The 14,590-nt window shown below is 46.7% G+C and overlaps 1 protein-coding gene across 1 annotated transcript in view; it reads right to left on the bottom strand.

Moving 5' to 3' along the window:
* The window catches only part of NLRC5 (NLR family CARD domain containing 5), a 32,234-nt gene that overhangs the window by 6,567 nt on the left and 11,077 nt on the right, over nucleotides 1-14,590 (bottom strand). The window contains exons 15-38 of the mRNA XM_066194576.1: nucleotides 14,013-14,078; nucleotides 12,846-12,923; nucleotides 12,351-12,434; nucleotides 12,074-12,157; nucleotides 11,009-11,098; nucleotides 10,838-10,885; nucleotides 10,307-10,375; nucleotides 9,590-9,673; nucleotides 8,765-8,848; nucleotides 7,780-7,869; nucleotides 7,608-7,670; nucleotides 6,959-7,042; nucleotides 6,257-6,340; nucleotides 5,537-5,626; nucleotides 4,564-4,629; nucleotides 3,978-4,061; nucleotides 3,820-3,903; nucleotides 3,223-3,309; nucleotides 2,692-2,772; nucleotides 2,205-2,285; nucleotides 1,729-1,812; nucleotides 1,409-1,492; nucleotides 841-924; nucleotides 665-748 (exon numbers count right to left, since the gene is read on the bottom strand). Of these exons, the coding sequence (XP_066050673.1) occupies nucleotides 665-748; nucleotides 841-924; nucleotides 1,409-1,492; nucleotides 1,729-1,812; nucleotides 2,205-2,285; nucleotides 2,692-2,772; nucleotides 3,223-3,309; nucleotides 3,820-3,903; nucleotides 3,978-4,061; nucleotides 4,564-4,629; nucleotides 5,537-5,626; nucleotides 6,257-6,340; nucleotides 6,959-7,042; nucleotides 7,608-7,670; nucleotides 7,780-7,869; nucleotides 8,765-8,848; nucleotides 9,590-9,673; nucleotides 10,307-10,375; nucleotides 10,838-10,885; nucleotides 11,009-11,098; nucleotides 12,074-12,157; nucleotides 12,351-12,434; nucleotides 12,846-12,923; nucleotides 14,013-14,078 (1,917 nt within the window). The remainder of the gene's footprint in view (nucleotides 1-664; nucleotides 749-840; nucleotides 925-1,408; nucleotides 1,493-1,728; nucleotides 1,813-2,204; nucleotides 2,286-2,691; nucleotides 2,773-3,222; nucleotides 3,310-3,819; nucleotides 3,904-3,977; nucleotides 4,062-4,563; nucleotides 4,630-5,536; nucleotides 5,627-6,256; nucleotides 6,341-6,958; nucleotides 7,043-7,607; nucleotides 7,671-7,779; nucleotides 7,870-8,764; nucleotides 8,849-9,589; nucleotides 9,674-10,306; nucleotides 10,376-10,837; nucleotides 10,886-11,008; nucleotides 11,099-12,073; nucleotides 12,158-12,350; nucleotides 12,435-12,845; nucleotides 12,924-14,012; nucleotides 14,079-14,590) is intronic.

Consider the following 14,590-nt stretch of genomic DNA (forward strand, 5'->3'; position numbering starts at 1 on the left):
AAGAGATGGAAGGCTGTGTTGTAAAGGAAAATGGCAGGCAAAGTACAAGACCTTACTTAATGTGTCCCATTTGCTGGATGACACCTCAGGCCTTGCCAACAGAATCAAAGAGCTGTTTATCTCAACTATCTCACAAAAAATTAATAGGTGTTAATGAGGAATTTTAAAATTTGCAAAAAACAATTAAAATCACTGGATCCTATTGACAGGTGGGAAATTACTTCAGCCAGAACACCAAGACAGAATGAAGACAGGTTGTTATTTTCCAGGTTGCTACAGCAGAGAATGGACAGCATCTGGCAAGAGAGAGAGGGAGAAAGCTGAGCAAACCTGGGGTTGGCTCTAGATACAGATCTTTTCAGACCAGGCAAATGCTGGGTCTGAGGCTCTCCCAGGACAGAAAGGAGTCTCTAGTCCTATTCTGGATCCCATAGAAGGTTTAAATTCTGTTTAATCTATTTCCTACATGACTGCAGCAGAGTGGGGTAAGACCCAAGTTTCCTCCCCTGAACATCAAGTTCTGATTTCCTGTAGTCCAAGGTACCTCACTCATGAGCATTTTGCAACCTCCCTGCTTTTGTTACAGTACTGTGCATATGCACATCTGATTCTCTCCAAATGCTAGCACTTGTGGTCACCTCTCTACAAGAAAAGAGAAACTTACTTGATTTCCTCTATGTTGTGCATTTTCCTCAAGGCTTCTGCGAGTCTGGAGCAGCCATCATCACCAATACTGTTGTGGTTCAAGCTGCAAACAACATCCCCAGGGAAATGGACATTAAGCTCCTGCTACTCAGCATCCCAAGCTGGGCCAGAGGTGAGCTGCAGGCACATACTTACATTAGCCTTTTCAGGGATGGCATCTCACAGAGCCCCAGCACAAGCTCAGGGATGGCAGCACTGCTGAGTTTCATGTAGCCCAGGCTGAAAGAAGAAATAACAAAGGTAGAATTAACTACCCAGGGACAGTTGTGAGAGCAGTCGGCACAGAGGAGAGCAGAACAAGAGTGGGAGAGATCAGGGAGTGTATTCAGTCCCTGTGAAAAATTTCAGTTTTGTTCTCTAATGCAATTCTAATGGACCTTTCTGGATTCTGATAAAACACCAACAGAATACCAAACTCCTGGAGCAAGAGCCCAGCCCCTCATGGAGCAAGCTGCCACTGTTACCACAAGACAACAAGATTCATGCAAAAAACCCACCAAAACATATGTTTCTCCACTGGAATTCCCTGCCAGAGATTACTCATCTCTGTCTCTCTCACTCACTGTTCAAATAAAAAAGAATTGTTGCATCTTCCCTATCAGAAGCCATCAGGAAAAGTACATGCAGAAGAGAGGCTGCAGTTCAACTGAAGCTTCTAGAAAGAACTGTCAGCCTCTGGACAGCCTGGTAACAACACACTCACTTGAGTTCTTCAATGGCCTGGCAATTCTGCAAGCCTGAGATCAAATAATCGATTCCAGTTGGTGCAACACTGCTAGAGGTCAGCCTGCAAAACAGCAAGGATCAAATGAGAAGATGAGGTCTCAGCACACTGAGAAAGAGGATTTTACTCCACTGACAGGCAAACTGCCCCATCCCAAATCCCAGACAGCACAGACAGCAGGGACCAGTAAATTTGGAGAGATTTCCAAACCCCTTGTGTGCAGGACTAAGAGGACTGGCCTGAGGCACAGGATTGAGCAAATAATAAATATGTGGAAAAGGTCACAGCTGGAGACATACCCAAACATCTTCAGCTCTGGAAGGGGCAGCAAAATCCTGACTAGCATTTCTGCTTCATCCTTGTGGAGTTCCACGTGAGACCATCTGCAAGGAGGGAATGACAGGGCTGGGCTTTGTCCAGGGGTGGCAAAAGGTCTGTGCCAAGCCCACAGCAGAGACACAGCAGTGCTGGGACACTGAAGGAGTGACACAACACTGATACTTGGCAAGGTCCCATGGGAGCTCCCAGCCAGGGTATGTGAGTACAGCTTAGCTGGGCACTGGGAGATTTAGATGATTTCAAAAGATATCCCAAGAAGACACCAGGTCTCTGGGTCTTTCCTGTTTTCCATTCAAACACTCCAAGGAGGGGACCCAAAGGGCAGGGACTGTGACCTTGCACCTTGCCAGTGCCCTACTGTGTGTTCAGAGTGCTGCACTCACCAGGACAAGCTGCTCCCCTCCCTAAAAATCCTTTACAATGCCTGGCAACTCACCTCAGCTCCTGAAGCTGAGCACATTTTTCACAAAGCCTTTGGCAGAAGGAGTGCTTGATTTCTGGCTTGTACAGATTCAGTCTGCAGGACACAAACACACAACACAACTGGCACTGAGGATCAGCAGAGCCCAGTGCAGCATCTGGTGCCCCCAGGGACACGATTAGGGACAGATCAGGGCTTTCAGGAGCCCACCTGGGGCTTTCCTGCCATGTCCCATTTATGTCACAGTCCAGTGTAGAGAAACACAGCCCATCCCCACTGCCCAGGACAAGAGCTGCCTCTTCCTTCAGCTGCACAAAAGCAAAAGGACACTGCTGCTGCTCTCTCTGCACACTCATGCAGAAGCCAGGCATAATGTTTCTTCCACGTGTGGCACAGAGGCACTCTGAGGCTGAACCCATGGAGCCTTAGACACTGAAGATATTTTTCATCCCATAGTGAAATTCAGAGCAAGCAGAAAATAATGATAAAGTCACTTTCTCACCTGCGAATGACTGATTCTGATTTTTCCAGGCAGTGTGGGAATCCTGTGACTAATTGGAAGAGGGGTTTATCTTTACGTATCCTGAAAAGGTAGAGATTAGACAACACCATAAACCTGTGAACTCCTGAGGGAAGAAAATACTATTTTCCATAGGAAAAATCAGGAGGACTGAATGGGACAGGGCGATGTTGGCACATGAAGTCTAATCAGCCATCTCTGAAGAGGTTTGTAATGTTTAAACTAGCTCCAAAACCAGCCTAAACTTGGCACCCTTTCTCCCAAGGGCAACCAGGAACATGGTCTCCTTCCCATTAAACCTTCTGAGTTGTGTGACCACAAACCTTCTAAGCACTTCTACCCACCAGCCATTTGAGTTAAAATTGCTTCAAGTGGGCAAATGGATCACAAATGCACTGGAGACAGTGAATAAACAACAGAAGAACCAGTGCTGGCTTCAATCTCATTTCCTTAGGAGTATCAGGCTAAAAAAAAAGATTTCTGAAAGACACCAGAACCTGAGGTGCCACTTACGTGATCTCAGTAATGTTTCCAGAGGCCTGGACAGCCAGCTCGAGAAGGTTCATGACTCTTTCCCTGCACACCCATGGCTCTTCTATGCTGCAAAGCAGAACACAGGCAGCTCTGCTTTATTCACACTCATGGATCCATCTCTGCCTCTGTCAGTTCACTGTTCCACTCTCTAAATATGAAAAACTTCTTGGCTTAGCAGAGTAATGTCTGCATGGGAAATGGGGAAACCTGGGAACAGGCAGAGGTAGTGCAGCTTCCCTGCAGAGGAGGGGAGAATTCACTACCCAGGCAAAGCGCAGGATGCTCTGGCAGTAGGAATGTCAGAATTATCACCACCAGAATTATCACCCTCCTTTGTAAGGCTGGCAGTGGTCTATAGAGCCAGCACAGTTTATGGCCAGAGCTCTACACGAGGCTCAGTGGGAATCAAGGAGATAAAGCCAAATACCAATAACAGAGTCAGCCATGGGGATTTCTCAGGCCAGCGCTACCTGCCTTTGCAAGAAGCACAGTTCACTTTTGGTTTTGATGAAAGGAGATCTTAGAAGATCAGACCAGTCTCAGATCACTATCTTTAAAATCACAGTGACAGAGTACCTGATTTTCAGCAGCCCCAGATCTTTCCTCAGGGAATGCAAAAGTCTTTCTGCAGCTTGGACTGTCATGTTGTTATTGGATGACCTAGAACCAAAGCTCACTGTAAAGAACAGCTCACAAATGACCCCAGCCAAAGGGTCCAAGAGCCATTAACTCACGTGTACTCCGTCAGACCAGTGCACTTTTCCAGGAGCAAGAATAACTTTTCCAAGTGCTCTGGCTGAAAGTTGCACTCTGCCAGTCTGAAAGGATGAGAAAGAGAACAGCCTTAGCTCATCACAAACAGTTCAGGCTTTCTGAGCTGGAAATATCAGACAGCACAGCCTAACCCCACAGAGAAAGAAGGATGGCACAAAAACCTTAAACCCCTTTAAGAGTTTCTAAAAAAAGATTGTGACAGCACTTCAAGAGCATCTGTTGGGATACTCTGGTAGAACATACATGTATGCTATAATGGCACTGCTTTTTGTAAGGCCCCGTCCTGTGACAGGGGCTGTAGGAACACCTACAGGTGCCCAGGTGAGGAACAAACAGTGGGGAAGCAAAGAGAGAACGGGATGTGGGATTCTCTGAGATGTGAGAAAGCTCTTCTCAGAAGGTGAGTCAAAGGAAATGTATCAGCTATTAGTGTAAAATATCATTATGCCAGGAGCCAGGGGCAAAGAGAGGTTTGGTCTGCCTTGTCCCTTGAAAAAGGACCCCACCTTTTCCAAAGAAATCACCGCAAAAAGTCTGTAACTTTACCTCAAAATCTTTCTTGGGTCATCTTCTCTTGTCAGCTTGATGCTTAAAGTTGCTTTGGAGCACAAACTGCACAGAGAAGATACGAGTGTAAGATTTAGATGGATAATTACTACTTTTCCCAGTGGTGAGAATTCATTGATACCAAACTCCAGAAAATAATCCAGCACAGCAGTGACAGAGGTACGCGGCCCAGCTCACCCCTCCCTATATAAACCAGCCCAGGGAAATGCTTCAATAAGGTCTCACTAATGCTAAATTGGCATAAAGGCAGCACTGGTGTTTGGAGAAGCAATCCTGACCTGTCCTGCTTTTATCTGCCTCATCTGCACTCTGTTGAGAGGTACAACAGGAGACTTTAAAGTAGCCCAAAGATTCAGCACCCACATCTAACTGCATGAATGAATGGAAGTGCCCCTTGTTGAAACTGGTTCAGGACAGGCCAACTGGTCCCATGAAAATAAACACTGGTAGGTCCCACAGATGTGCAGCACAGCCCCATCTCATGACTGGAATCTGTGAGAAAAGCACTTTATGCCAAAGCAATAGGCCCAGAGCTCATGGGATATTTTTGCCTGAGAGCAAAAGGAGATAAAGACGCAAATCCAAGTAAAAGAATATGGGAAATTGGTGTCTATTGCCTCTGAAATCTCAGCGTACTGAAGAGAACCTTAGAGAGCAAATGCTGGCTCCTGCCCTGAAGAGGTTCATTAACAGATACACACATGACAATAATTGGTACAGCTGAATATCTGTGTGTATACACAAAAATAACCTGGCCCTGTGGAATGGTAGTTCTGCTCGGCAGTTATGTTTGGCCGTTCAAAATGGGCACAAATCAAAGCTTTCTGTAGTTGGACATAAAGGTAGTTGAAAACGTGGTGCTCATCATTATTACCTGAAGATCACAAACTTCCAGTAATTAAGAGGAAAACAAGCTGGAAAGACTCAGAAATTAATGAAGAGAAACAGTCACCTGACTTGAACTTCAGTGGTGTTTCCAGATTTGACAAAGGCATTTATAAGATGTAGGACTCCATCCTGAGAAATTCCATTATGGCTGAGACTGCACAGAAGAGAAGGAAGGATTTTCACGTGTCAGGAGTCAGGGTTATCCCCAAGCTCCTCAGGCACAGAAGCAAAATTCAAGTTGGCACCAAAGACAGAGCAGTTTGTGGGGTGCTGGGCCCCTTCAGCTTTGCTCAGTCATTGAACCCCCCCAAGACAGCACTGATGACTTGGGGAACACAGCAAATGCAATTTTCCTCTTGCACTACAGAGGCAGCAGCAGCTGGAACATTTACTGCCCCACCAGAGAGGGAAGGGGAGAGGCTGGTGTGAGGCACAGCTCAGCTCACACAGCTCAGCTCACACACCTGTGCGTCTTGAGTTATTCACACACAGAAGAGTGATGAACTGAAAACTCTGGGGACTGGGTCAGCTTCTGTCACACCACCCCACTCTGGTCACTGCTATTTCCTGCTGACACTAACAAAAAGACTTTTGCTTATTTTCAGCAGGTTTTTGATCAGACCCTGAGCCACCGCAGCCGGATGGTCTTGAGTTGTGCTCGTGGTTCAGTCAGAGCTTTCCTCCTAAGGCAGGGGAGGGCAAGAAGCACAAGCAGCAGCTTCATGAAGGATCCCACCAACACCCTTCTGCTGGGGCACGACAGATTCACTGCAAGTTCTCTTACTTGAGGGAACAGGTACCAGGCACTCGATGCAAGTGGTCCAAGAGGCACCTCAGGCCTTCATCTCCCAGCTGATTCCTGGAGAGACTGAAAGGCAGAAGAACAATATGGCCAACCAAAACTCAGCCTTTGGAACAGGTTGCCCAGAGAGGTGGGGGTTTCCCCATCCCTGGAAATATTCAAGGCCTGGTTGCACAGCGTTCTGAGAAACCTGATCTAGTTGAAGATGTGCCTGCTCATGGGGGATTTAGACTAGATGGCCTTTAAAGTTCCTTTCCAAAACAAAAACTATTCTATAATTCTCTATTTCTTTTAAACACCAGTGCTCCTCTGAGAAGCTTTGAAGAAAAAACTCAAATTTCTTGGACTTAAATCCTAGCTTAGCCAGTAAAGGTCTGTTTAAAACAAATCACTGCCTTATGAAATTACCTCTTGCATAAGGTTCAGAGCAAGCTCAAATGAAGAGCTCAGGTGAAGCAACAAATGCCTCAAAATAGTAATGGAGTGCAAATCATAAAGAAGTTGTCCCATCAGCTCAAAAGGACCTGTGTTATTTCCAACTGATTGTGTTTCTCAGCAGTCTGAATGAGCACACATACACTTGCAGACAGGCTGGGAAACTCCAAGCAATGGTGAACCACACAAACACAGCTCTCCCTCAGTGACTCTGCTCAAGATCATGGTAACACCCCAAGCCCCACTTACTCTACTTCAGCCAGCCACCCGTGCTGCTCCAGGATGCTGCAGAGCTCTTCTACCTGCCCTTCCCCGATGGCACAGCCTGTCAGCCTGTGAGACAGCAACAGAGTTAAAGCATGGCCAGCAACCAGCTCAGCCTGAGCCCTGAGAGCTGCCCACCAGCAGCTGCACCTTCACACCAGTCCCTGTGCAGCATTTACATTTTTTGCCATCTCCTTAGTGCTGGAACAGAGACAGGTTACAGTCTCCTGCCCAGGGGCACTCAGGAGCCCTCGCTCCCAGAGAGGCACATCTCACTTCACACAGATGTTCATGTGGAGATTATCACCCAGAATCTGAGGCACACATTTGGAAAACGCAGTGGTGGGGGCTCAATCCAGGTGCTCATGCAGCAGAATTTGGTGCAACTCAAGCTGATCAAAAGCAGCCCAGAAAAAAGAGAAAAAGAAAAGCACGGGCTTCTGCCACCCCAGAGCATCCAAATGCTTCTGAATGGCACAAAAGCAGATGAATTGAGCCCTAAAGCTTAAGCTACTAGCCAAAGCTGCTTGGCCACCAGCCCGTGAGTTCTCAACACAAGAGGAAATCTGGCTCCCTGCACCAGTGCTTCAAACCCACCCACAAGTGAGTAACAGTGACTGTTCTATGCCAGTACCTGCAGGATGTCCTTTGGCTTCCCATGCTTGCTCCTAAATGCAAGAAAGCATTTTCACTTGACCTGAAGCAGAAACAAAAGACAGTCCTTCAGCACTGATCTCCAAAGATGACAAGCTTTGTAGTCCCTTTAAGGCTGAGCTGCTGAGCTCCAAAGGGTCTGAGTGCCTTACCAGACTTCCACCACTCTGATCCGCTCACAGAGGTTGATGGAGTTGAGGAGTAAAACAGCACAATGTGGGGACAAGGAGTTTTTCCTAATACTGTAAAGGAGGGGAAAGAAAAAACACTGAAATCAGCTCCTAAGAAGAGAGGCTCCCCTACACACAGCCCAATTTCCCCATTGTTCATTTTGAGACACAAAGGATTGGATACATCCCACTTAACTCAGGATGAGGGAGCAAGGACCTAAAGATTTGAGCATTGGCACTCAGTGTTCCTTTACCTAAAGGAGAGTCTCCTTTAGTCCCCTTTGACTAAAGAGGGAGTACAGAGCAAGGGCTTACACTGAACAACTCCTCTTTGGGGCTACTGGACCAGAGATACCCCAGACTGGATGCAACCTCCTAACTGGGCAAATTCAGTCTCATGAGACCCTGCAGCTCCTCCATGCTACAACATCTTGTAAAAGATGGCCAAGCTCCTTTTGGGCTTTTCGTCCACACAGTGGAGTGCCCTAGCCCCTTGACAGCATTTCTCTGGCCTGAATTCCAGCCTAAATGGCTGATATGCTGCCAGAAAACCCTTGTGGTGTCAAGTGTGGCACGATGTCAGATCCATGCAGGGGCAGAGCTGTGGGACACTGACCACACCAACAGGTGTGTGTTGTCACCGTGTGACAACCCACATTTCCTACACTGGTCACGGATGCTGGAAGTCATGTTCCAGGGGACCTGCTAAGTGAGGATTATATGGCATACTTCACCTAGGGCAGACAGCTTTCCTCCTGTCCTTTTTTGCCCTCGGCTAAATATCATTAAAGTGCTGTTTTGCTTCTGGAAACAAGAAAGGAATGGATGTGAAAGCATTTCTGCATTTTCTTTGCCTTGCTTGTTAGTCTGCAATTACTGATTAATGTTCCTAAAATCTGCTGTGGTATTGACACTTTCCAAACCAATGTTTCATGGCAGCAGTCAAAGCAGGGACCCCAAATATTACCTCAGGAGTGTCAGATGACAGAGGGATGGCAGAAAGCTCAGTAATCTCTCAATGCTCTGGTCACTCAATGAATTTCCAGACAGACTGTAAAACATGGAAGGAAACCAAACACAGGAGAAACTGTTTCAATCTCTAAATGTTACTTCTGTAACATTTACACAGACATACACACACATGGGGTGTTCTGGGCAAATTCTGTAAAAGGACATGTCCAGAAATGCTGTGAAAGTTGGGCAAGATTCAGTCCTTACAGCCTGATCTCTGTGTTTCTTTACATCCTACAGCCAATTAAATTCCAGTTTCAAGAGTCTTACTTTTCTGTTACTGTGTATTTACAAAATGATGCTACTGATGTCTTTCATGCAGGCAATAGGGGTATTTTTACTTGCTATTACTCAGTTTTTGCTCTGACCAGTATTCTTCCAATTTTCTTGATGCCAAGCTCCTGCCTGGAGCGACCAGCCCTTCCAGAGCAGAGTTCATGACTTAGTGGTCCAGGACCTCTTGCTCTGGCTGTACTACAAGCCAAGGTTTCAAGGAATAGATGACAACAATTGTTTCTAGACACAGGACTGAGGAAGATTATGAGAACATACATTATCTTCTGGGGCCTTTCCACAGTGATGTGGTAGACTTAGGAGAGGCCAAGTTCTCTTTGAAACAGGACAGTGGAAAGTCTGGGTTTAGCTAGGCATCTGGGTGAAGTTCTGTGGCAAGTCCTAGGAGGATGTGGTGAGAGGAAAGCTGATGCACACCAGCTGCCACCCTGAACATGAAATCTGTGTCTGGGCTTGGGGAGACAGACAGACAGACAGTCTGACTTACTCGATTTCTGTCAGCTGGGGACATCGAGCCAGTATCTGGCACAGCCTGGTCACATCCTCCAGACTCACTCTGCAGTCCCTGAGACTGAAGCAAACAAAGCACTCAGGATGTGAACATGATCACAGGATGCCAGCATTCCCTGCGTATCCCAGAGCCTCACATCCCAGGACAAGGCCCATGGTGACCCTCTCACTTCCACTACATTTATTCTGCTACCCTTGGTCTAGGACTAAAAATCAAGCAGGTGACTTCACCATCCCTGAGCTGATTCGAGAGAGCCAGTCCACCAAAATACCAAAATACTTTGGGTGTTGCCTTCCTAGAGCCACATCACTGGTATTTCAGTTGTCTCAGGGGACTGGACAGCATCTTTCCCTGCTCAGCACTGCCTTGGCTCTCCCAGAGGAAGGCTGGAAATGGTGCCTCCTATGTCCTTCTCCAAGAAGGAAATCATAGAAGCCTTTTTGGGTGACAAACTGGCAGGTCTCCAAGGGATGAATGCAGTAGCCAGACAGATCTGTCTCTCATTATTTATGGGTAGAAACTTCCTCTGCTGGAAAGCAAGACCATCCTCTTAAACAAAGCAAAAGATGCTCTATTTATTTTCCCCTCTGAGGAGGCACAGGTGGAAGGATGCATCTGTCCCACACACCACACAGACCCCACAGTCATCTCTCCCTCCAGTCCTGGTGACAAAGGGAAGCAGGGCTGCCATACCTAAAGCACTGTCCTTTTTCTTCCTGCTGGGGATGTGCCAGGGAACCACTTCTCCATCTGCTGGTACTTCTGGGGAAAGAACAGCTTAGCCCATGAGTTGTGCTGGTGTTCCTGCCCCCGTGTAGCCGGCTCCCCATGAAGGGGGTGAGGTGGTGGCAGTGGCCTCATGTTCCAATCTGCCTTCCCTCACCACCTGCCAGAATGAGGCTCACCCCATCCCCAGAAGAAAAAGAGCCTTATTAGCCCTGTTCCAGCCTCCAGAGGGTTCTGCACCCACTCAGCGCTTGGGCATCTGCTGTGTCCTGGCCCAGCAGGGAGATGGCTGCAGCCTGTCTAGCAGCTGGATGCTGCTGGCTGCTCCATGCCCTCAAGCTGCTGCCAATCCATCAGCCAGGAAACAGCTCACTGTGCTCCCCCACCCTGGCCGGAGTTTGACTCTTTAATTCACACACCTCAGGGACCCACACATCACCTTATATTTAGAAATTCACAAGAAGTTTAAAAGGCTTATCTGAGTGGATATGATTTTACCTGACTCTTTCCCAAAAGGTCAGATGAACCACCTGTGTGTGTCCTAAGCTGTAATCAGAAAAGAACATCATCAGCATGGAGTTTGACAACACAAGCTCCTGTATTGCTCCTCAAACCCCACAGCTAGAGGTTTTAAACAGCAAAACAATACAAAAATACTCCTGGTCATACCTGAGGCTCACTGTTTTAATGTGTTCCAGTGCAGCTAATGACTGAGCTAAGAAAAACACGGAGTTCAGGGAGATCTGGTTGTCATTAAACCTACAGGAAGAAAAGATGAAATCAGCTGCTGCAAGCAAAACTGATAAAAATTAACACCACACCACAGAGTAGTGATCCTTGTGCAGCACTCCCAGGCTGCTTCTTTGCTACCTTCTGCCTCTGTTTCCCACTACAGTTCTGCAAACACAACTCACTCCCATATCTTTTAAATCCATCCCTCATTTTTAGTGTTCAGACAATCACAGAATAATTGAGGCTGGAATGGACCTCTAGAGCTGATCTAGTCAAACTCTCCTGCTCAGAGGAGGGTTAGCATGGAGAAGAGTACTCAGGATATTGTACAGCTGGATTTTTAACACCTCCAAAGACAGAGAATTCACAGCCTCTCAAGGCAACCTGTTCTAGTGAGATTGTTTGTAACTGGAACAGTCTTGGCTTGAGAACAGTTCAATTAATTAAACAGGAACAATAAATATTTATTTCAATAGTGCAGAATGGTGCCATACTCCTAAAGGCACAGTTCTGTACAGAGCACTGGCAATGGGAGTGCCAGGTGAAATACCCAGACAAACACAAGCCACCACTGCAGCTGAATTCAGACTCCACTCCTGAAGTGGATCCCCCCAGCACTTCCCCTCCTTCAAAGCTGTTCCCCTCAGGAGAGGAAGGACTTCTCTCCCTCCCAATGAGGGATTTGAAGAGGAAAAATTCAGTGAGTTGCTAAAGACCTCAGGCTGTCTCAGAAACCAGGTGCCACACCTGAGACCACCTGTCCCCTTCATGGAGGAGCAAGCACAGAGGCTCTGGGGCACTGAGCTCAGTCAAGCTTCAGGTGGAGACAATCTGTTCTGGACTGGAGGTGGGACAGACCAGACAGCACAGAACATGACAGAACACCACAGAATATTACTGCCCTTGATTGTGAAGAGCCCTTCCCAAACGTGCGCTCTGCTTCCACAAACAACACTTCACAAAACCCAGTCCATGCATAAGGGAAAAACAGGAGCTACTCACTCAAGAGAACATAACGTTTTCAGTTTTGGCAGGCACTGAAACAGCTGCAGAAGTCCCTCATCTCCCAGATAATTACGTGATAGGCTAGGATTTGAAGAAAGGCATTTAATTTTCACAGTAAGAAAACCCAACAGGCACCATCAGTTCTATCTGTATGTTCAGCCACACCTTCCACCAGGCAATGCCTCTGCCACACTCTCTCTACAGCACTGCAGAACAAACAAGAGGCATTTTCTCAGCATCCCAAATAACTGCAGGTGAACACCATGGGACTCACTCCAGCTCGGAGATGTGGCCACATTCCTTCAGCACTGCACACAGATTCTTCAGCTCACTGGCTTGAAAATTACAGTCTGTCAGTCTATGGGGAAAAAAGAATTCAGTCACCCAGGTCTGCAGGATTTCAAACGAGGCTGTAAACTTCACTGCTCTGAAAACCAGAGAAACAATGAAGAGATAAATAATGAAATTAAACAATTCCCTTGAAATACCTCACTGCTTACCAGCTCCCACAGAATTTCCAGGGGGTGAGCCATCCCCTGCCTGGCACTGCAGGTCCCTGTGTCCTTTGTAAGGCACAGGGTGAGCACCAGGTCTCAGCCCCTTGCCAGGGGCTCCAGCCATTCCCCCCAGCCAGGGCAGAACCTGCAGCTCCCCTGGCAGCTGCTGGCACTGGGGACATTCCCAGTTCTCTTGTGGGTCACCACTTGGAGATGCAGGTTACATTGGAAATAGGACCCCGAGACTGGACAATGAAAATTGGCCAGGGTACCTTATTTTTTGGGAGGTGGTAGGTGTCTGGTTTTCCTCCCCATGTTGTTGGTGATCAGTAGAGAACACAGGCTCTTCCCTAAGGGAGCACAAAACCAGACAAAGGTGAAACTCTTGTTTTAGCAATTTGGCAGATCCCTGGGGCTACCCTGGCTCCAGCCCAATCTTGTCAATTGCTAGCTTTCCTTTTCTAACCAAATATTTGAGTATGCAGACAGCTGGGGAGAAGGGGAAAGAGATATTTCTATCTAAGTTTGATGGAGAAATCAGCTTTTGCTGAATTTTGCTGAATTTAGCTTCTGCCTAACTAAGTTTTGTGAAGAGCCTGTACAAAAATCTGACTACTCATAATTAAATGGAACTCTCTATGACTAACTAAACTGTAACACTAACTAAAAGCTACAACTATAAACAGTAAAACTATAACTAAATCTTTCTATTCATAACTAAATGGAACATGCAAAACCTAAAATATCAGAGTTTGAAATGTCACCCGGTGCCTTAAAGGAGTCCCCAGATCACGTGTCTCAGGCTGTCATTCTCTTCCAAGCACAACCACTGGGTTGTACCCTATGACAGGTCTCCTGTTTCTCTCTGGCTAAGAGGTGGAATGCAGGGGTATCATGGAAAATGCTGTTTTACAGTGGGCTCAGTCCACAGAGACCAAGGGTATAAATAGTGAACCTAAAATTCCAGGAGCAACAGGAAACCATTTCTTGGTCAAAACCTTCGGGTTGAGCTGTTTCAACCATAATTTTCTGAAGGGAAAAATTAAACTCCAAACATCTCATGATTTAGGAGTACCATGATCCAGAATGCACAGTGTTCTGAACTGCAGGGATCTGTGAATATTTTCAGAATTTGGTGTGGCATTCACTTGGTTTTTTTTACCCTCACTCTTATCAGATAGCACAGGTGTCATTAAACAGTCTGCTCTGCTTAGGATACTGTGGGATGAAATGTGCTCTAGAGACATAAAGCACTACAGAAGGCAGTGACAACTTTTCAAGTGGCTGAGAAAGCCAGGAGGCAGTTCTACATTTAGATTTGGGGGTTGGGGTGGAAGGCAGGAACTGCTGGGAAGTGGAGTGTTACCCTTGGTACCTACACAGGATGCAGGAACTAAACAGGATGCTGAGATAACACCATTTGTGCACACACAGCCTACCTAGGAGGAAGGGAAGCAAACTCTCTGTCTTCTCTAAACCTCAGGACTGCAGTATCATGACAAAGGCTGTGAAGAAGAGAAGTAATCAATCAGTGTCATGGTTTGGTTATTTACAGGACTTCTTGTTTGGTTTTGCTCTGCAAAACTGTGGTGACACTAATCACTTGTGCTTAAAACATTCCCAAAGCAAGAAAAAATAATCTCCATCAGTTTTAAATTCTGGTTGGATCAAATTGTGCAGCATTTGATGAACCAGTTTCTCTGAATTACTAGATAAAGCACAGAGAAAACTGCTATACTTGAACTCCAGTGTGTTTTCAAGTGAAAGTAAGAGAGGAGAACTTCCAGTTCTGCTCCAGGAGGTGTCACCAGCTCATACTCGGCAGAGATTCTGTCTCCAAAACCTCCCGAGGCAGGGAGCAGGGAAGCATTTTAAAACTCCCCCATGCATGAAAGGACAGCCAGTTTTGTAAGTGCTCAAATTCTGGTTGATGGCCCTGATAAAATCAGCTTACAGCAATGTGTCACCAAGTGCCAGTGTTAGCAGCCACCTTGGGACATGTTCTTCACCCACCACA

This window comes from Chamaea fasciata, unplaced genomic scaffold, assembly GCF_029207755.1.
Source record: "Chamaea fasciata isolate MVZ Bird 193981 ecotype frontalis unplaced genomic scaffold, bChaFas1.0.hap1 SCAF_12, whole genome shotgun sequence".
NCBI classification, from domain to species: Eukaryota; Metazoa; Chordata; class Aves; order Passeriformes; family Sylviidae; genus Chamaea; species Chamaea fasciata.